The following is a 23,236-nucleotide window of genomic DNA, read 5'->3' on the forward strand; positions in this document are numbered from 1 at the left end:
ACAGTATGGTATTAAGAAGCTGCAAATATTACATAACAAAAGAAATGTTAAAATATTGTGTTTAGCTTTCGTTTTGTGTAACGAGTTAACTTGTTTTGTTTATTTAAATACATTTCTCATGGGCCTTTGGGATGTGCTGCAACTGGTATATAAGTCATAAAGTACCCTCATGTCTTGCTCTAAGCCCCGCCCCTAGCCCCACCCATCACACTACTAGTTCATGCTAATGAGTACCGGCACTTATTTTTTCCCATTTAAAACACTGCAGTAAAGCACTCATCAATATGTTCCAACATCTTTATTTTTGTTTTTGTGTCCTTATACATATGCCCCTTTTATCCTGACAGGCACAGCAGTTTAAACAACAGACTACTGTTCTTTCAGTAAGGACTAGCAGTAGGGTACAGCATTCAGGTTAGCACACCTCCTGTGTCTCGTGCCACAGACAAGGAACCCCACTAATGAGAAGCCCTCATGGAGTTCCTATATGGAAGTTGGCCCCCACCCCCATACTACCCCACTCCCACTTTTGGTGTTCCCATGAGGAGATTCGTTCACATTGTTTGCACAGGACATGCACATGATGCGCAGCTGGGTATGGCCGAAAACGATCACGCCTTCTGGTTGGATACATTTGGAACTGTACAATTAGGGTTGCCCTCTTCCATAGAAGGTGGTTTAGGCACCGACACTTACTTGATTAACTTTGCGTCTTTTCCAGGATCTTTGTCTTTTTTATAAAGGTCTTCCAGGTGTGCGTTAAGAAATTTGCGAAGCCAAAGTGAAATACCTTATGTTAGTAGAAGTCATCAAAAGCAGTTCTGCAACATATTTCCCATTTTCCAATAGGAAAAAGATCATTTTGTTACAAAAACTACTGAGATTAATACAATCAACGTGAAAAATCGATATCTCCCCTAGGTGGTTATTGTGTCCATATTAATAACATCATTTGAACTGAGGGGCTGAGAACCAACATAAGAACACAACCCTGACTGACTGGACTTAAATAAACTTGTTGACCCACATCACTCATTGTAACTTTCCAGTCACAGGACTGAAGGAGGGAGTGTCGCAAAATAGCCTTTCGTTCCAAATAGCAACAAACATTTCTTGATCATTCTTAGAATATTCACGAAGGTCCAATCACGAGGAGAAGAGAAGACACCATAAACACACAACACGGTTCTACTTATAATTTCAAAATTGCAGCATAAATATTGGTTAATTTAAAACATACAATCATAGTGATTTTAGTGCAATCTTTAAAATTTGCATTGGTGGCCAGTAAATATTCATGGCTGTCGCTTACTAAATACGAGTTCCAAATTACATTACACTAAACAAGCCAAACCATTAAAATACAATATTAGCAGGTTAGAGGCAGTGCTGGTTTCTGATCTCTCCTGCCCTTTTGCCCCACAACCCAAAGATCGTGACCTTCTCCTCTTTTTTGCATGATAAAGTGCCCATGAGGCTCTAGCACCAGACGTATTGTTTCAGAAGGCCACTTCCATATACCTCATCGTTTACAATAAATCCTTCGTACCAACGTACATTGAACAGTTGACTCGCAGTGCATAACGTGAAATTCCTCAACTTAACGTTCATACTGTAATCCATCTCTTAAATTCTAAATTCTGATAGGCCATCAATGTTACGTCTCTGTACTGCTACACTGTAGCCGGTGGCATAGTGCAGAATGCTTGTAAACGGTTGGGGAAGCTATTCTGAATCTTTTTCTTGGAAACAGTTTGTGATGCAGATTCTCCCATAGATGTACAAGATAAACCGTCTGGTACAAAATGGTACAAGGTTTAAATATCTAACTCTCTTGTAAGTGACTGCACATTCAGTAACCCAATCCATAATCTTCCCAAAACCCACTGAAAGCCTTGGGTGGGAGACGTGAATTTGCAAAGAGAAGTTAGCACTGTTCTTTTCAGACAGAATACTTCACTTAGAAGAAAGGTACGTCCCAAGATATAGCTGCTGCCAGACTAGAAACCTCTGCCCAACAGGCTCAATTGACATATTTCTGTTGGATCCCGCATAGTATTGTGGCAAAGTAGTTGTCTAAAGGCATTAGTGATAGTAGAGGACATTTATTTCTGGTGGCAGAGTGTTGGTGGAAGAGTCCTGGCAGGTTGACATGAAGGAAGAACGAGAAACACAGCAGGCCGTTTTCAGTAAAGGTCTGTTTACACACAAGTAATATTTGTAAATGAAAGCTCAACAACATACACCATTATTGATAAGACAACTGGATCTCTGGTGACGTCATAGAAGGAATGGGCGTTTGTGTTTCTTCCGAGGGTGAAGGAGCTATCACAGTCCATATTTCCAAACACTCTAACTCAAAGGGTAGGACTGAAACAAGTTTGTGGATAGAGGAGGCTACCCAAAAGATACCACATGACTTCCCACTGATGCCTTCTCAGGTCCTTCTCAAGTGTGAACGTCAGGATGGAGGCTTCTTGTAAATATGGGAAAGATGTATTGAAACAGTCATATTTTAGAGAACAATAAAATACATTTTAAAACAAGGGTATTTCATTGTTACTGTTTGTAATGGATACTGACTTTTGTTAAGAGTTCTAGGAAATTGAAGCTGTCGTTTTCATATACTAATGCAATTTCAGTTAATTAACATCTAGTGTAGGGTACTCAAACCCTTAAACGAAGCACAGACTCCATGATGGGCTGCACAGGGACTAGACATTTCCTGATGGGATAAGACAGTATTTTCCAAACAAGGCGGATAGCTTGTAGCAGCCCAAGTGTCTGCTAATCCCATCCTAAAACACCAATGTGATGCAATACAAAGTGCAGAATGGTACAGAGGTTTGGGCAGTTACAGACACAACACCCTTTAAAATGTAAAATACGAATATTGTAGATATAAAACACTACTACACTCTTGTATACTCTGTTTTTGTGACTAAAGCCTGGACATTTCATATATTCTTTTTTTAATTATAAGTCAAGTAAGCTATGGTTACCCAATTGATTCGGCAGAAGCCCAAATTCATAACAAAGACGAACTGCAGTGCATTCTGCTTACAATTCTATTTGTGTTCGGCCTACATGCAGAGCATTATTCAACCACTGGTACTACCCATTTGTGCCTCATTCCAAGCAGAGAAATCACACGTAGTTATTGGATGGATGACCTCTAAGTAGGACTAGCTGCCTCTCGGCAAAAAAGGACTTCTATCTCTTAAGCAAGAAGCAGGTGCAATGGGTGGAGAGGCTTCTGTACAGTGTGGGCCACCAGGACGTATACTGCTGACTGAAGTCTCTGACTTGGATCCATTCTTTTATGGGCCACTAGTATATTCCTTTGGTGCACCACTCGTAATTACAAGCTCTTTTTTCCCCAGAGGATGCAAGTACGTGAAAACCCATCCTGTTGGACAACACCTAGTAAAACTTAGATCAGATACACAGATATATGGTTGGTGTTGCATTTCTGACAGGAGCCATCACGTGTCCTCAGTGCTTCATGAATAATCATAGGTCACTAGCAGACATGGTCAATATCAGGAAAGGGTGTAATACTTCGAGTTCTCTTGGTTGGTCTTTTGATACCCAGACATCAGATGTTTCTGCCATAGTTTGTGGCTTGGCGTCAATGGTGATTATAGCAAAGAAAGCACCTCTTTTTCTTGAATCCATGGACTTTACAACTCTCTTCAGTGTTGTTAGAAGATAAAGTTCAGTTACTGGAAGAAAATGGGACTGGCTTAGTATAAGGGCAGATTGGCCAAGGCTTAAAAACAATGGGAAGGGCAGCTATATTTACAACGGATGGCCCCAACCCTTCCGTCTACCAGTTGCCTATACAGACAGTGGAACAAGCGAATGCCATAACGGAAGACTTAAAGGAGCCCTTTCCTCAGAGTTTAAGGCAAGGGTTGTCATGCTCAGCTTCCAGGAGTGTTTCATTGCAGTGCTTAGAAGCCACAGGAAATGATTTACCTGAGCTAATCCCTATTAATAAATAAATTGTTCAGGCTGACGTGGTAGGACTAGTTAATTTACAAGGGCTGAGGGAAACTCTTTGTCAAGATCTGCCAAGGTAGTACGTAGCAAGCCCCAAGGCAAGTCAGTCTAGGAGCAGAAGAAAAACTACATAAACGTTAGGAGGATGTATTCTCTTTTAAAACACCCTGACTGTATGCACTGCGTTACAATGAATGAAAGAGTGCCACTGGGCCGTGAGGACAGCCAATGAACAGATACTTTGCAATATTCCAAGGTTCAGTTGCCTGAGAGTTGACTTTCATATGAGGGAAGCATCCCACAGTCAAAACTGAGAAAATGGAAGGAGGGAGGCACTGCTAGAAGGATGTCTGGTACCTTTCAAGTCACAACAGCTTGAAAATAATTATGTGGCACGTACATACAGCAAAACAGACCAAGGCAGTCTGTGATGTCACAGACCCAAACCTAAGCAGTACGTCTCCTCTCTCCTCCAGCTAAGAGGAAAATACAAACTAACCGCATTTGGCCTGGAGGCCAGCTGTGAACCAGATATTGTACAGTTTATCTCTGGTGCTCCATATCAGCAACCTTTGGCAAGAAGTGTCAAAAGCAATCTTAGAGCTCTGATGGTTCCAGAAACGAACGTCTGTTGAAGAACATCGAAATATCCCTAAAGAACCACAGCCCTGACAAAGAGATGCATGGCATTCAAGCTAGCTGGTGCTCCACAATCCTGAATGTAGGTGAGTAGTTCAGCTTAAGTTTAAGTAAAGCACGACTGATGTATATTGGCAAAAGGGATGCTATTACCCTCCAGTCCCTCTAATTGTGGGAAAGCTAGGTAACCACATGATGTTGTCTCAGTTTTATTTTTCAGCGTTAGATGTAATTTCCATTGTAATCAAATAGTTTACCTTTCCAGGAAGATCAAAGTGTATTCATGAACTATGAATAAGCCATCAAAGGAATTGGCATATCCACGTCTAGACACAGGAGGAGGGAATCTGGAAGAAAGACCTTGGGAAACAACAGGGCGCCCCACTTAACTACGCATCTTAAATTAAATGCCCAGAAGAGAGACTGGATAACTTTGTATGGAAAACATAGCATACTGTCACTTTTCCTGCAGAACATACGTTGAACACTGATACCCTAAAGGGAGGAAGAGACTACGGATCCTTCTTGGTACCTTGAGGGCACAAAAGGGGACGTTTCGATCTCTATGGGTGGCAAAAAATTGACTTGCATATAATTTAACAAGAGATTCAAATGTGTTTTCAACTCAAATAAAAAAAAAACATTTTAAATATCTTCTTCACGCTCTTGTAAGGTCCCTGGCTCTGTGTGTTAGGAATGAATGATCCTATTGTTTACAGCAACTATCGTTCAAATTGGTCCAACAAAAAGCGAAGTCAGAACTGCTCCAAACCATGAGGCACACACTACAACATACAGAACATATTTGGAACCCAATTCTACTTTCAAATTGATCTTTACATATTAGAGCGTTGGGCAAAGTGCAACACAGTCAAAAAGTATCCAAGTGGACAAAAGTGAGAAATCTTTGATTTGAAAGGTTTGCGTGTAAAGTAGCTTAGACCCTACATTCTGAGTGGCCCACAGGCACCATCACATCTGTGCCTGCTATGCACACACAGGTTTCCACATACATATAGCATTCTTCTTGGGTGGTGCTTTCTATCCCAGGTTTTATTTTTGTTCTAAAATAGTTTCCCTTCATTTGGCTATACATACACCTGCTCTCCCTCACCTTGGATAAACTTTGTGTAACCACAAGTGGTATCATCCTTATAATCATGATAAAATGACAAGGTCTTTTCCCAGAACAGGGAAGGGCTTTCCTCCTTTTACTGCATATAGTCTGTAAACATGTATTGTGTCTCCTCAAGCACTGGAAGGTTAGAGCCCGAGCCAGTAGATCACTGCAGCTCCTGCTAGATGAGGCACTACTTTGGGCAGATTCGCCCAGCAGCGGTCTTTGTACCCAGTAAGTGTTTTGATGAGGTCCTTCACTACATGGAATCCTGTTGTTACTCTACTTGAGCATAGTAGAGTATGGAGAATGCAGACGACCAATGGTTGGACAGGAAATCTACTGAGGTGTGGCACAGGTAGTTCACCCCGACACAAAACTAGACATCACCTGGAGGTAACAGAGGGAGGCTCCAACCTGTGACTTATTTCTTGCCCTGCTTGGTCACAAACAGCCAGTTATTGATGGACGGAATGCTTTTCATTGAGAACAAGGCATTAGTGTGGTGCATTCAGAGTTTCTCTTGCTTGCTCTTTTGATAGGTTCACACAGCAGCGGGCCTTCCAAGTAAACTTCCCTTGACCCGCGATGAAGTCGTTCATACACTTTCACAATAAGACGCACGCTGATATATAAATTATTGTTCTTTCTTCCAAGTATGGCCATTTGGTAAAGTTAGAGTCCGGTCACTTCCCTCGCTCCCTCGTGCTCTGCTGGAAGCGTGTGAAGCTCATGAAAACTTGCTCTAGTGAAATCTGGCTGACTGCATAATCTTCCAAGTGGTACATCTCTTTGGCTTTTTCCAACACCCCAAAAACCTTAAAAAAGGAAAGCAACTGCAAGTTAATACCACGAAATTACAAATGAAAGGGCACAATTTCCACTCAGGGGCTCCAACATGTATAATTTGTATACAATATACACCTCCAGCTTCCATCGTGTAGATCAAAGTAAAAAAACGGCAAGATGTAAGACAGCAACGCACCTACCGAGCTAAATGTCACAGAAAGCAAATGTCCTGTCCACACATCCCCGCGATTAGATATTCAATAGGAACCTGAACCAAACACTGAACCAAGGGAGTAGCCAGAAAAATAAAATACACTCCCCTCTTAAATCCAAAGCTCTGATGGCACCAAGCACGCGATGCAAGTAAGCGCAGAATAGCTCCCTTGTCACTTCCATTCAAGCATCTATCCATCATCATTTCACTCTTCATCCTAACTGCAGATATCCACTATTCTGTCAACCATTAATTTTTTTCATCCATTATTCAATCTTTCAACATTCCAGTCATCTATCCATGTGTTCACATATCCATCCTCTATGCATACATCCATCCATACATCCACCCACACAGCCATCATTTTACTTACCCATCCACCAGTAACGCCTTTCAGCAATTAATTACTCCTTTTGTCCAACCATTCATCCTTTCAGATTTCCATTTACACTGCCATCCTTTGACACGTTCATCCATCTTCTCAGATTTCCATTTAATCTGCCATCCTTTCACCTACCCATCCATCCTCCCAGATTTCCATTAACTCTGCCATCCTTTCATACACCAATCTACTCGTCCTTTCACTCACACATCCACCACACCAGGCATCCATCCATCATCTCGCCCACTCATCCACACAGATTTTCACCCACGCACCCATCCTTTCACCCATTTATGCACCCATCCATTCACACTCCCATCCTTTCACCCACCTATCCATCTTTTACCCATTCATCCTTTCATCCACCCATACTTTCACCCACTCATCCATCCTTTCACCCTCTTATGCATGCACTCGCCCATCTTACTGTCCCTTTTCTAGCAACATACCATTCTTTCATCCATTTAGTTAATTATGATCTCTTATCTGCCAAGTTTCAGATAAGGGCCAATACAAAAACCCACACCCGCTGTAGTGGCTTAAGTTTGGGGGGTGGGGGAGGGTGTTCACTGCGCCCTTGTACTTAACTATCAAGCGGCTAACAAAAGCAAAACAGTCAGCCACAGCATAACTGCCACCTGTTTTGATGTAGTTTTACTGAAGTGTATAATTCTACCCTTCCATACACTTGGTGCTACTCCCTCCCAGGCGCGTCACAAACAGTTTCTTGTTCCATCCCCCAAGCCTTAAAAGCAGCATCTCTGGTAGATCCACATTTGTTTTACAACTACTTCCCTTAGCGGTTGTTGATCGCTCTCCTACCTCCATCCACTTTATCCAAGGTCCTCTGAATACCTCACCACTACTGTGTGTTACTCGCCAGAATGTACTCCTCTTCATTTTTCATAAGAGCCTTATTTGCGCCTCTTCATTTTTCATAAGAGCCTTATTTGCAGATTGTCTTCTAGTGCCTCATTTTCTTATCTGATCTTCCCCAGTTTCTCACCGTACTACAGAACTGTAGTATATGTAGCAATAAGGAGGCAGGGCCATAACTAGCACTAGCTGCAGATTAAAGGTGGTCACATGTTGCACTGGATAAAGAGATACACACACTGGCGCTCAGTTATGGGAGACCTCAAGCTTGCACTGCCTTACCACAAGGCTCAAGTTGTCTTTGTGTTGGTGACAAATCTGCATGGCCTTAGGTCTTTCCCTGTGGTAGCAGTGCCCTGTAGAGGCTGAGTCCCCACAGGCACACGACCTAGTCCGAGCCTGCCAAATGGGATGTGCTCTAGGAGGAGGCCACCACATTAATATCATAGCGACTGGCCATCACAAACACGTCCAGGCCACACTGTTTTAATAACTCATAAGATGTCTCCTGTTCTTGGGCTCACCTGTGGTCCTTTGCTACACCTTGCTTTCTTACGACAGAGAAGCTTCAATTATTCTAGGAGAGGAGGGCACAGTCTGTTCCTTAACTGTTGCCAACCAGCCGACGTCTTAACTGTGCCTCATTGCCTTGGGTTTACCACCACCCCATCACTTAATCTTTGTCATTTCCTGTGGCTCATCCTGCTACCACCTTACCTGTGCCCCACCACACCAAATGCCCTGGGCTTCTTCACTTGTGCTCACTGAATCCAGAGTCTTACCTTTGCCCAACTAAGGCTCTTGTCAGTCAGATGATAATGCACCATCCCTTGGTGTTCATGTTTCAGGACACTTCCTGGAAGACAGAAAAAAAGTTTTCAAGGTTCTCAAGTGCGTGAAGAGTTTCCACAATCTCTCTGAAAAGCAGAGACTTCCCAGAGACAAAAGATTTTCCCGTTTCCATTAAGCAGCAAAAGGGGATACCAAAGGAGTCGGTTCCCTACTGCTCCCTATAACAGCGCAGGGAAGCAGCAGGGAAATTAAAGCTGGCTGGCTCCTAGAATAAGACCTGAATGAGAAAAAAGGTGCAAAAGCAGTGTCGTGCAACTTATTAAAGAAACAAGGGTAAAGACTAGAGATTCATTCGTTTTAGAGCTACGGCGCTTTGAGTTAAGGTGTTAAGATAGATTTATATTCTAGTGGCGCAGGGACATTACAAAACAAGTGGAAAACCCAGCTACACAGGCGACTGAGCCTCTTAGAGAAAAAAAGGACAACCACATTAGTCTATGCATTTTGAGGTAGAGCTACCCATGTTAACAAGGTGCTCAGCTTAGATGCATGACTATGAACTAAGCTTCTCTTATGAACAAGGGATAATAGCACGGTTTTATACCTTCAGGGACTGATGTGTCCTCGGGAAAGAGGTACAATAGCAGAGATGTATACAGCTCAACAAATACAGCTGGATCTGAAGAATGAAAGGAGGCAACAGAGATGTAAACCATCAGGGATAGAGCTTTCCTGGGGTAAGTGGGTCAATAGCAAAGGCCTGTATCCCCCAGGATGCACAGAGAAACAAGGGGATGCTGCAGAGGGTCATCATTCCAGAGACAGGGGTTGCTCAGAGGAATATGGGCTTAATGCAGAGACCTATACCTGCAGAGGTAAATTCAATTTAGTAACAAGGGACAATGCGCAAAGAGGTCATCGCAGATCAAAAGCTGAAATAGGTGTTGCAAAATATGAACACATATGCATGGCTGGGTAATTTCAGTTTCAGACTACCAGTAAACATTGGTGAATCTGAGTTGCTAAAGAATTCTTGCTGTGGGGATATCACCGTAAAAGTGGCCCTCTAGACGACTACCTACCTGGGAAAGTCATCCCCACGAAGTCTTTAAAGGCTAGGATCGCATCCTCGACCCCATCGCTCTTGACCTTTGCAAGCAGAGTGTAGCCGCTGCCGAATTTGCTTTTGAGGTGCTGTGGACTGCCTAGGCACTTAAACTGTCCATTGACCATGATTGCGAGCCGCGTGCAGAGGGCCTCACATTCTTCCATACTGTGGTTGGCAAATAGGGTTAGAGAAAAGAAGACAAAATGAAGACAACTTTTAGAACCATTCCACAATGGTCAACTTCAATGATGCTGCTGTTCAGTCAAATGACAACCTGAGGGGCATTAGGGTGCAGATAAACCTTGGGCATGAACGACAGAGGCAAAGGTCCAGGAATTAAATTCTGTATCATGGGTCAGGGGAATTTGGAGGAAACACACCTGAGTATTCCTAATGCCCCACTGAAAATAAATAAAAGATGTACTTTTAATCAGTGCAATAGCAGATAAATATTAACACTTTGGGCAAAACAGAAATACACCGCCTACATAAAAATGGTAAGTCAGCAGGTATGTTGAGCATTGGAGTTAGCAAGAAGTAATGAAAATGGCTGCCCAATAGACCTGTCTTAAGGAGTCATGGACTCTCACCAGAGAATTGCCTGAGGAGAATGTGTTTTCTTCCCAGTCTCACAAAAGCACTTCCCACATAAAAATCCAAAGTATGATTGCTTTTAAAACACCAGGTGGCCTTTATGTTATTATAACTACAGATACAGCGCCTGCAGACGATGTAGTACACCTTTTAAGTTTAATCAATCAGTGATTTAAAATGATGCAGACTTTGCTTTGTTTTTGATTTAATTAATAGGATTAGTGCTTATGGTCTGTATTTGTATTTACTAATAATGAACATCAGGTAACATGACAGTTGCTTCAGTTGGGGAACAAAGATTCTGACCAGAGCATAACTGTCCTCATTCTAGGAGGGTGGGGGAAGGGACTTTCCCAAACGAATAAACTTATCTTACTGGTATAAGGAAGTCGTTCCTTTGTGTATTTTCCAATGGAAACAAAAAGCACGACAACAATCCTCTTCTACATGGATTTTTTATCAAATGGTATCTCAATGGGGTCAGGACTACATACCTTCCTCCCGGCTCAGACATGCGTGAGGGAGTATGTCTGTTTCTAGAAAGTATGCAATTCAGCAATAATATATATTAAAATAAATCTCAGTATTTAAGATTTAGTTGCCTGACACCTTATGAAAATTTAAAATAAATAATATATATATAACCAAAATATACTGCAATAAAGTATAAATTACGCTAACAAAAAAGGAACCTGTGTAAAGGCAGTCAAGCATTTGGGGCCTCAACTGATGTAAAACATCAATAAGTTTTGCTCTGACAGGTGGTCTACAGCTGTGTAATTTAGTAGAAAATGGAATTTATTGACTTATTAGTTGCTGTTGATTAATTGGTAAAATCTCAAAACATTAATCACATTTCCAATCACCTGTGGGAGGTGATGATGACAGCTTTGCCGTACTCTCTGGTTCTTGTAACTGCATCCCACAGCAGGCGTCTGGCGACAGGGTCCATGCCTGTGGATGGCTCATCCAGGAAGATAACTGATGGGCCACCAATAAGGGCAATCCCAGCACTCAGTTTGCGCTTGTTGCCACCACTATGGAGGTACAGAAAGCAGGTCAAGTTGAACACTGGTTTCACAGAATTAGAGGAAGAGCAAAAGAAGGCAACAGAAGGTAACAGCACAGCCTACCTGTAGGTCCTCACCAGCTTGTTAGCATGAGGCTCAAGGAGCAGACCTCTTAACATATTCTCCACACAGCTAGCAATGTACCGTTCAGGAATTCCACGCAATCGGGCATACATGCTCAGAGTCTCGCGACCCGTCAAGTGATCCAGTAGTGCGTCAAATTGTGGGCAATATCCAATCCTCTGCTGGACCTAGGAGAATGTGCAGCCAAGGGAGATAAACATGTCACACAAAGTTTAGTCCCACAATCCCACAGCACTTTCATGGACAAAGGGTGTGACAAGCTGTTTGGAAGATGCATGGAAACGCTAAATTAATTGATTTTGTTTTTAATGTGGGATGGAGTTACTATTTAAAACCTACATGTAATATCTTTGAATCTGGTTATGAGAACGATTATGTTACTTACCCTGCAAGTATCTGTTCGTGGCATGTAGTGCTGTAGATTCACATGCTCTGCTGTTTTTCTTCAAAGAGGTTTCTTGAGTCAGGAGTCAAAGTGACTCATCCTCTCGGTGATAATGAGCACGGGCATCGGCTTCATTGTTAAGATTGTCATCCCACTGTCGGGATGAGAATGAAATGTAAGTGGGTGTTAAGGGATGTCCATGCATGTGAAAGTGTAAGTAGGTCATACAACAGCCACGGGTGTCCGGGGAGAAGGGCGGGCGCATGTGAATCTACAGCACTACATTCCACAAACAGATGCTTGCAGGGTAAGTAACCTAATCCGTTCGATGGCAGGTGTGGCTGTAGATACACATGGTCTGCACAGACTGTAAAGCAGTGCCCTTCAGAAAGCGCTGGCTAACCTGTGGGTGTTGAAATAGTTTGAAAAAGGGTACGTAGCACTGCCTGTCCTACATTTGCTTGTTGGCGTGCCAGTATACCCACACAACAATCTTTAGTCAAAGTGTGTGGAGTAGACCATGTAGCTGCTTTACAAATTTCAGCTATTGATATATTGCCCAGGAAAGCCATAGAAGCTCCTATCTTATGGGTAGAATGTCTCTAGGAGGTGTGAGCAAAGTTCTTTTAGCTTTGCCATAACATATCTCAAAACATTTAGTTATCCATCTGGAAATGCCTGATTTAGATATGGATGACAGGACTTGACAACCTGGTGCTGTTAGGAGGTACTATATGTCCCATGTCCCAGATTTTCTGCAGGTCTCCCTGGAGGCCAAGGAGGCGGGCTGCTGCAATACTGCGCTATAAAGCGATGAGGGCTTCCCGGGCGTGAGAAGGGACTTGATGATCTGCTGCGGTGAGGAGGGACTACGCGTCCCAGATATCCTGCAGGTCTCCCTTGAGGCTGAAGAGGCGGGCCGCTACACTACTGCGCTGTAAAGCCCTGGGGCTTCCCGCGTCATGTAGCAGATGAAAGGACTTGATGATCAGGACCAGTGATAAGGGACTACATGTCCCCGATATCCTGCAGGTCTCACTTGAGGCTGAGGAGACAGGCCGCTACACTATCGTTGTAGGCGATGGGTGTGGTGTAGGGGTGATAGAGGACACAAACACTGAGGTTAACTACCCTTTATAGGGGTTTACGTGCTTTTTATTGTTCTTGGCGGTAGATAAGGGGGAGAATAACTTAGAACAGTCTGTGAGTAACCGGTGGTTCTGGGTTCTGTTTTCCTTTCCTTTTCTCCCTCTCTGGTCTCTATCCGTCTCAGGTGGGTTGCTTATTCCTTTCCCTTCCTTTTCCTTCCGGGTGGCGTGTTCCGGTATCTTGGCGGCAGGTTTCCTTGTCCAGCCACGACCCTCCTGGGCCGTGGCAGGCTGTCGCGTCCTCCGTCTCCTCTCGGGGTGGCTCTTCCGTCCTTTCTTCCGTCTCTCTCGGGTATTCCGGGTTGACGCTTCTCTCCGTCTCTTCTCGGGCGTCTGGCTCTCCGTTTCTCCTCGTCTCGCGCTTTTCGGCCGTCTCTCCCTCGGGGTCCGTTTTACGTCCTGAGGAGGAGGAGTCCCATCTCGTCCCGCCGTGCCCTTCTTCACTCTCGGCAACCCGGAACTCCGGGGCCGACTTCCGCCTCCTTCCCGATGCGTCTCCATGACGACGGGGTTGTCGATCTGGCGAGGCGTTCGGAGAGCGCCATGATTGGGTTTCCTCCGGCGCTCTCCTACAATCGTGCTATAATGTGCTGAGGGCTTCCCGCAGCGTGTGGCAGGTAAAAGGACTTGATGCTGTGAGGAGGGACTAGGTGTCCCAGATATGCTGCAGGTCTCGCTTGATGCTGAGGAGGCAGGCTGCTATACTACCACGCGGGATGTGCACATGAAATGCCTGTGCGTTGGCCCTGGCGAAGACTGGACCCATATGTGCCCATCAGAGCCCGGACTGGGTCACCCCTCTTAGCCCCTTAGACTTCTGCACCAATTGTTTTGGTGAGTTTCCTCCTTCACTATATTGACTACTAGTGAAATCCAGCTATTAGCATGCATAAATTGGCTGCAAAGAAGGACGGTGCTATTGTCAACCCTCCTTTCCGTAAATCTCTAGATTCTTTTTTGGCTTCAGCTGTTAATGTTGTTACCAAGTAGATAGAGCCGACTGAGAGACATTTGTCCCTTGACCTTGAGTGACCACAATGCCCTGGACCTTTTTTTGGGCGTGCTGGGTCATAGTATTCCATCCCAGGAGCACAAACCCTTGGATAGGAGGCTGCAACCCTCTAGCAATCGTCGTAGCTTGAGATGGCGCACTACTGCAGCCACTCCAGTCCTCCAGGCACAGCTGTACAAGACTACTACTACTGTCTTGGGAGCAGTTTTGGCCCAGGGAGGGGGCTCCCTGCATCATCGTCCTCATGGGGGAGGGGTGGGGGGTTACTCAGCTATCCATAAGGCACTATTTTTCTCCTTAAAGGAACTTTAACTGGGAACACGAGGTCTCTCCCCAATCGCACACATGTTGCCAAATGGTATTCCAAGGCATGTAGGTCAGCCGGGCATGCCCTAACAGTTGCTATTAAAGGATGGGTCAAGAGTTGCTATCCAGGAAGCTATAGTATCCTATAAAATTGCAGTGGACAAGGCCAAGCGTGATTATGGAGTGGCCAAATGAGAGGCACTATTACTTGCAATTAAAGGGAAAGACCACCATTCTTTTTGGCAAATACGAGCTAACATAACCATAGACTTTGAAGCACCTCTGTAGCAACATAACAGTTGCTGCTTGGGTTGATCACTTTACAGGTCTCTATGCTTATGATTTGGGATCAAATGTTACGTTCCCACTGCCATCTACTGACACTGTAGCAACCTCTAATAGTGGGGTGTCTGAAGGCGTGACTGTGCCTTGTTCCCTGGGTGGCGCAGACGCCCCAACAGAAAGGGTGGAGGAAGGCAAATCATGTTGTGCCTCACCTAGGGCTGTCATGGTTAACCAGACAGACTGCACCTTCTGCCCTATAACTGAGAGAGACGTTGCTAAAGCCATAGACTGGATCACCCCAGGGAAAGCACCAGGGCTGAATAGGATTCCAGGGGACCTGTTTAAAGCTGGGAAAGAGATCCGGAGCCCCTATTTGCTCTTTATTCAAATAAGATCATGAGCGTACTTATGCCACATACCTGGGCTGGGGCTGAGAATACATTCCATTAAAAAAAAAAGGCTTCAGGTCTCTTTCATCCAATTATCGTCCCATCAGCCTCATTGACAGTTTGCAGCTCTTTAGTCGAATCCTGCTGAGCAAACTACAAGTTTGGATGGAGAATGCTGGAATGCTGACTTCTTTGCAAGTTGGGTTCAGGGCTGGGATTATCACCCCCGACCAAGTGCTTCAACTGCAATTACTTTATTGTAAATATGTAACGTTGCGAGGTGGTCACCTCTATGTAATTTTCGTCAACCTATGGTCGGTGTTTGATTTAATTCTAAGGGATGCACTGTGGCAAGTCTCGGTTGACAGGGGTGTCCCGAAATATTTAGGAGATGTTTTTAGAAGGCAGCACCTGGGTAACTACGCACTGGTCAGCTGCTGCTGCTCTGGGGAATTGTCAGAGTAAATTGTGCCTCGGGGTGTAAGACCGAAGTGCTTTTTTGCTCCTGCTTTGTTCTTGTTATTTATCAATGATATGGTCATCTTGCTGGAGCAAAGTAAACACGATGTCCCGATTTTGACTAATAGGAAGGTCCCCTCTCTCCTGGATGCGGAAGACACCCTGTTGGTCTCAAAATATCCTATGGGTATTCAGAACCTGTCGGACCAGTCTGGTGTCTTATAAAACCTAGTATACAGTATTGAATCCTTGACAGTAGTCCAGATGCCCTTCAGTCTACAATGGTTTGCACATTTGAATATTTAGGGTACACCCTTAACAAACATTTTGGTTGGTGTCCCCAGATTCATAAGAGCAAACTCTGGCTAGAGCATTAGATTGGTGGAATTTTGAGAGATTTCATGGGCTCTAGCTGTGGTCCGATATCCCCCGAATTGCAAATTTATCGGGGTGGGGTGTGGGTGTGTGCCTCTCTCTCTCACGACAATGTAAATTATTTGGAATTGGTAGGAATTTTTTTTATATGCCTCCTTACAAACCTCCCAGTCAGCACTCCTCTTGTCCCAGCCCGTCAAGGTCTTGGTATCCGTCCCCTTGCCCACTGAGTTAGGCTTAGACCCGTGTTGTATTGGAGGAGGATTTGGTCCACTGAGGCCCTAATGCCTTATTGGATGGGCTTACAAGAAGTTATAAAACTCCCCGGGTGCTGCTAGAATCCTGTGGTTGTGGTACAATAAACACGGTTTAGCAGAGATTGGATGTGAGAATTTATGGACCCACCCTGAATCCTCATGCAGTGTATTGAAGTCTATGCTCAAGGGGCTGTACTGTAGCCATATGGATGGCAGTTCCCACAGGACCAGGAGTGCGGGTTCTTTGACTTGAGCTTTCATGGAGTTCAAAAACACTTATTCCCCGGAAGAATATATAGATGCAATTGTGCCTCCGGCTGCTAGAACTCTGCACATCAAATTTCACAACAGGACTTTGCCACTTTGAATTTTTACTGTGAAATGGCGACATCCCCCTCCGATTCAGCAATGAGTTGCCTTTTTTGTCCTAAGCTTAAGGAATTCATAGATCCTGTCCTGTACTTTTGTACATATTATCTTGTTTACAGGAAGACATGGATCTTGCCACTGTGTCAGAATCTTGGTGCTAGAAATTAAAAAGTTGTTACTAGGATATTAAGATCTGACTCAACCTAGTCAATAGCTTTTGCTGTCTCCCGTTACTTATTATATTTATGGAGATATGGACAGAAATGGGTTGTTCTGCTGCCTCTGGATTAGGTCTTGGGCCTTAATGCCCTTTATACTGTATCCTACAACAGGTCACAACTTAATGAATTTTATGATGTTTTAGAATTGACGATGGGTGATACTTGCACAAACTTAAACATTAAGGATCCTTTTTCTTTTAACATCATGTATGACCATTTTTTAATTGCAGCTACTTTTATTATTGCCAGTTCTTGTCAGTATAGCAAGTACTACTTGCTATTGTATATGTCTTATATTAGTTGTTGTTATTTTTATATTTTCCGGAGTTTTTAAATGTGTTGATTGTAATGTTTTTTATTGCTATGTAACGATTCACTATTTTGAATACGCTTTTATGGCAATTGCACAAATAAAGTAATATAAAGAAAGATATGGGCTTTCCTGTGGGAGGGGGCAAAAAGGCAACAAAAGTTCCTTGGTTTTTGCAAAACTCTTTAGTTCTGTCGATATAGTACACTAAAGCTCTTTTTACAGTGTAGGAAGGGCCTTTTTTTCGCAACTGAATCAGGTTGTGGAAAGAAAACAGGTAATTCAACTGACTGTTTGAATTGGATAGTGGGAACCACCTTTGGAAGGAATTTTGGGAACGTTTGAAGGACTACCCTTTCACTGAGTAGTTGGAAGAAAGATTTTTCCAAGGTTAATGCCTGAAGCTTACTGACATGTCTAAGTGAAGTGATGGCCACCAAAATGTGACATTTTAAGATAGAAATTGGAGGGGGCAATTATGCAATGGTATGAATTTTGGACCCATAAGTCTGTGAGCACAATTTTGAGATTCCATGCAGGTGCAGGAAGATCTCTAGGTGGAATTACTCTTTTAAGACCTTCTATGAGTGCCTCAATAATAGGTACCCTGAACAGGGATAGGTATTGTCTGTTTTGCAGGTAGGCAGCCACTGCAGCTAAATGCAGGTGTATTTAAATGCAAGCTGAACCAGAGGTTTGCAAATGGAGAAGCTAGCAGACAATGTTTTGAACACCTGCATCAAATGAATGAATGTGTTTACTGCGGCAATTGAAAACAAATCTTTTACACTTAGCAGCATAACACACTGTAGTTGTGGGTCTACAAGCTTCTTTCAGAATGGTCATACATTCAGGTGGGAGATTAAGGTAACTGAGTTCTATGACGTCAGGAGCCAAATAGCAAGGTTGGGTTCATTTAGATCTGGATGACAGATTTCTCCATTGTTCTGAGCGAGAAGATCAGAGTTGAGGGGAAGCTTCTTGTGGGGCACTACGGAAAGCTCGAGAAGTGTGGTGAACCAAGGTTGCTGAGCCCAAGTGGGAGTATAAGTATGAGGGTGACAGACATTTTCTTGAGCTTCTGAACCACAAATGGAAAAAGAGGGAGAGGTCGAAAAGCATAGGCAAATATTCCTTACCAGTTCATCCATAGAGCATTGCCCTTGGATAGTGGGTGTAGGAGCCTGGGGGCGAAGTCTGGGCATTTTGCGTTGTCTGCAGTTGCAAACAGGTCTATCTGTGGAAACCCCCACCTGTGGAATAATGGGAGGAGGACCCAGGATGCAGTTTCCACTTGTGGACTTGTTGCCGTATCCTGCTGAGGAGGTCGGAGAAGTCGTTGTCCATCCCAGGAAGGTGTTCCGTTAACCGGTGAATGTTGTGACATATTAACCAATGCCACATTGTCTGAGATAGAAGTGATACCTGTAGGGTGTGTTCCCCTGTTTTTGTAGATAAAACATGGCTGTCATGTTGTCCGTCCAGACCAAGACAACATTTCCTGTCCGGTAAGCTAGGAACACTTTTAGTTGTAGGTAAACAGCTTGAAGCTCAAGATAGCGGATGTAGAAACTCTGGTGCTTGGTGTCCATGAGACCCTGAACTGTGACATTCGGTAGGTGAACACCCTATCCTGTGAGGTACGTGTCTGCTGTGAAAATGATCTGGGGAACAAGGTCGAGGAACGGCTGGCCCCTTTGATAAGGTTACAGCGGAACCTGTGACAGTTGAAGGTGTGACTTCTGTATGTTGATGGTAAACCCCAGTTGATGAAGAAGTTGTAGAGTGGACTGTGTGTGTTGTACATACAACAAAAGCATGCTGACTTTGGTAAGCCAGTCATCCAGATATGGAAAGACATGGATGCTCTGTCTGTGCAGATGTGCTGTGACTACCGATAGGCATTTGGTGAACACATGGGGCGTTGTGACTTCGAATAGAAGCACTTTGAACTGGTAATGTGTTACCGCTATTACGAACCTCAGGTATTTGTGGTGAGCTGGATGGCTTGGGATGTGAAAGTACTTTTGTTTGAGCAAGGTTCGATGTTCTATAACAGTTTGTGTTTGCGAGGTGGGATGTTTGGAGGTGTTTTTATGAGCTCCATACAATAACCATTTTGGATAATATCCAACAGCTACTAATCTGTTACCGTCTTCCTGGTGGGGAAGGAATTTTGAAATCGTTCCCTGACTGGAGTTAAATGGTCGGGGTGAATGAGGAAAGAGTCACTGTTTGGAGGTAGAGGATGTGGTGCAAGGGGAGGCACCCTTTCTACGACCCCTGTCCCCAGCAAGTCTGTAGGGAGTTGACCTTTGATGTAAGAGTCGGAGGGTGCAGCTTTATACTTTTTATCCACCCTAAATGTAATAATATGTGCCTGCACTGGATCTTTAAAAATCTCTTTAAAAATCTCATCCGAATGGCGGAGCATCCCCTTTAACTTGGACAGATATTGACTTACCCTAGTGGTGGTAGCGAGTGTTTCAAAGAGAAAATCATCTTCGATGGGATCTTTGTGCATATGGACCCGGTAATATACAGTTGCCCTAGGGATGAGTTCTTGGAAGGATGTTGCATCATCTGGGGGAGGGGGGGATGTGTGAGTGACTTAGCTGGGTAGAGGACTGAGCTAGTATCCCTGGGGGGAGAGGTCAATATCATAACTGTCCCATGGATCTGTGGGCTGATAATCTGTGTCATCTCCCCCTCCCTAATCCCCAGTGTAAAACTGTGGGGAGCCCTGTGGATTAATGTTACCTGTATCACTAAGTGAGTGATGTGGTGAAGGAGGTGGGGTAGTGGAGGAGGTGGAAGAGTCGAGGAGAAGCAGGAAGATGAGGCTGTAGAAGACTGGCTACAATGTCATCCTTCGTCCTCTTATGAGGCACAGGTAAGTCAATAGCTTCCTCAAAAGAAAGCTGGCGCTTTGATGGAGTGGATACCGTCTGCACTTCTTTTGCCAAAGCTGACCAGTAACAGGATGTATGTTCAGCTTTTTCTGTTTCGGATGGAGCCTCTCCTTCATGGTTTTGAGAATCGGTTCCGAAGCCAATGTCGATGCTAAAAAGGAGGGTTTCAGTGCCGAACTTGATCTTGGTTTTGCTGCAAAGGTGGTCGGAGCCGAAGCGGCAGAGGCTGGGGTGCTTGGAGCTGATGAGGCAGATGGTCAACTCGGTGCCATGGCTGTGAGGCTCACTTCCGTAGTGGGATGTTTTGGCTTTGCTTTCTTTGCTGAGCCCTACGGTGCTGCATCCTTAGTAGATGTTTGGAGTTTACCATGGCCTGTTGGTAGTGGTGGGCCATGAGCAGTGGTTTTGGTTGGAACAGATTGTCTTTTGGTGGGTTGGACTGTAGCATGGGTACTTACTGCACCCTGTCCTGAAGGAAGGTCCTGCTTCTGTAGGCCGAACTCGATATCGGACTCAGAGCCAGAGTCGTAGATGGCAAGGGCCTCTTCCTCAGCTACCCAGGCTCCATGCAGTTATGCCTCTTCGACATCGTGTTGGCCAAAGATGTTGGGTGACTCTTCCAGGTCTTTACACTGCATTTCTTTCCGATGCGCTCAATGGTCCTGCAAACGTCTTCTCCGACCGAGAAGATCAGCAGACCTCACAGTGATCTTTTTTCTATGGTAGACAGACACAGTTTGCAAACCAGATGGAGGTCAGTGTGCAGTTATTTCGCGTGGCAGCTGGGACAGAATCAAAATGGAGTCCTTTCAATTACCATTGTATTGTTTGTCGAAGCGGATGAGACACGAAACGGCCTGAGCGGGCGAGAAGGCATACACTGAAAAAATGAGGATTTGGCGGTTTTCGAAGGATTACAGTGGAACAAGAACAAAAACAATACTGACGGGTGTAGAGGTTAACAATGGACCAAAGGAAGCCCGAAAACAGTCTCTAACAAAAGCGCTGATGAACACATATAAACCCAATGGCAGGAAGAAAACAATCTAACAATGGAGTTGATGCCCATGTGCATTATCACCGAGAGGAAGAGTCACTTTACCTCTTGGCTCAAGAGACTTCTTTGAAGAAAAACAACTTGAACCCATGCAGACCCAACACTACATGGCAGGAGTATGCAGAGCATGTGTATCTACAGCCACACATGCCATTAAACATAATATTTAATCTGTTAATTTTTTGTGATCAGACATTCAGAAAAATGTTGGAGCACCCTGGTTTGTTGCTCAGTGGCTTGTGATACTTCTCCTACTCTGCACTTGGGTGTCCCAGGCTGGACAGTGAAGATCACACAATTATTTAGCCTGCCATGGAGAGTCATACCTCACCCACAGTACCTTTTTTAGGTGTCACCTGCACAGGGAGTTCGCTGTGCCGCGAGACGTACTGTATACTTTTCAACAGGTTTACAACTAGCCCACAGCATACAATTAGTTGTTTTCATGGTTAATCTTATTTACAATCTTTCAATTACTTAGCTCATGTAGGCTTCCCTTCCTTTCTTCTGTTAGGTCCATAGTGGAGCATGGACCAAGTACATGTGTTCTTCCTCATTTTTGACTGTCCTTGTCTTTCTGCATCGCTAGTTTTTTGTTGTTGTTTTTTTTTAAAGCGTTTTGGTACTATTTCTGAACATGCAATGTGCTTTCCTACATTTAACACAGGCATAAGGCTTCTTATTTATGTTGCTTACACCCTTTCTGCCATCTGTACTGACGCTTTAATTACTTACTCCCACAAGTGTACTACTCTATGCTACTTTACTCTATGCCACTCTACTCTTTGCCTCTCCACTCGACACTGCTCTACTCCATGCCACTCTACACCACTCCACCTCACTCTATGCCAGTCTACTCAACTCCAAATTACACCACTCCACTCTAATCTACTCTACACCAAACCAATTTAATCCGCTCTACACCACTCCACACTACTCTATGATATGCCACTCTCATTCAGAAAACACCCGAGAAGAGAAGACACGGAAAATGTGACTTTGCCTGGAGCAATGAACATTCCTAAACAAAATCTTTTTGTGTGCTGCATCCCCAAAAGGCTTTCTATGCATCATTACACTTAGGTCTGTATTTTACTATCTGAAGGCTAATGATGGCACTTCATACCTGTTGCTTGCAGAACCTTGCACTGTATCACTACAGAGCTATTCTAGATTATGGTTGTTTCTGTTGAAGAGCCCTTCATAAAATCAATTTAGAGTTATCCACGCTTTCACTCTTCATAAGCTCTGGGACTCACGCAGTGTACTAATTAAAGTTCTTCTGAACTTCTGGCACCATTGGTCTGTGGAGCTATGCATTCCAACACTTCAGTAGTTCTAGGGAAAATTCACTTTTGCTTATAAAAGCTATTTAAATCTCCTCTATCTCTGATCACAGAGCCGTATATGAATACCTCTAAGGGAAATATATGCAGGGCATGGAGTGCAAGTTGTTCATCTCTGTTTTGTCATCCAGTCATGGATGCATTAATACAGCTGCCTAACCCAATGCATGATTCAATACAGGCATTACAGTAATTGAAAACGTCTATAGGAAATTAGTGTTACAGCAATGTATATCTTTCAGCAATCTCAAAAAAGAACTTCTGGAAAATGCAAGAGAGAGAGAAAACAACTACAGGAGTGGCCAACCCATCAGTTTGCAGCAGTACCTAATATCCCTGAATGACCACTGACAGTGCTCACTGAACATTTTACTGAACAGCCTTTTTTAAAACAATTAATTCATTACATCTCCTTTTGCTCAGTGACCCTTTTTAGTAACCACATTTGTTGAGTTAACATATATCAGTTAGGAGACACCTAGATTGCAGTAATGAAAATTGAGTGGCTGAGAAGTTGCTAAAAAAAACAAATAACATACCATTTTGACCTCCATCCAAACATGGGACAGAGACCACCAGGCTGGGGTTACATTTTAGATACTTCTAATTGAGAAAGCGAAAGCATTTCAGTTCTTATATAATTCGTTCGGTAGATTGATATGTTCTTTTAAATAGGTGTGCTTCCTCGTTTAGCCATTTCTCTGCCTCCTTCAGGAGTTTCAAGGTGAGAGCAGG

At 43.9% G+C, this 23,236-nt stretch overlaps 1 protein-coding gene across 3 annotated transcripts in view; it reads right to left on the minus strand.

Moving 5' to 3' along the window:
• Positions 1 to 283: 283 nt before the first annotated feature.
• ABCA3 (ATP binding cassette subfamily A member 3) overlaps positions 284 to 23,236 on the minus strand; it is a 453,847-nt gene continuing 430,894 nt past the window's right edge. For all 3 annotated transcript variants that reach the window (XM_069210492.1, XM_069210493.1, XM_069210494.1), the window contains exons 27-31: positions 11,650 to 11,837; positions 11,383 to 11,553; positions 9,897 to 10,087; positions 8,805 to 8,878; positions 284 to 6,579 (exon numbers count right to left, since the gene is read on the minus strand). In XM_069210492.1, coding sequence (XP_069066593.1) covers positions 6,448 to 6,579; positions 8,805 to 8,878; positions 9,897 to 10,087; positions 11,383 to 11,553; positions 11,650 to 11,837 — 756 coding nt within the window. In that variant the 3' untranslated portion in view covers positions 284 to 6,447. The remainder of the gene's footprint in view (positions 6,580 to 8,804; positions 8,879 to 9,896; positions 10,088 to 11,382; positions 11,554 to 11,649; positions 11,838 to 23,236) is intronic.

This window comes from Pleurodeles waltl, chromosome 10 (assembly GCF_031143425.1).
Source record: "Pleurodeles waltl isolate 20211129_DDA chromosome 10, aPleWal1.hap1.20221129, whole genome shotgun sequence".
Taxonomy (NCBI): domain Eukaryota; kingdom Metazoa; phylum Chordata; class Amphibia; order Caudata; family Salamandridae; genus Pleurodeles; species Pleurodeles waltl.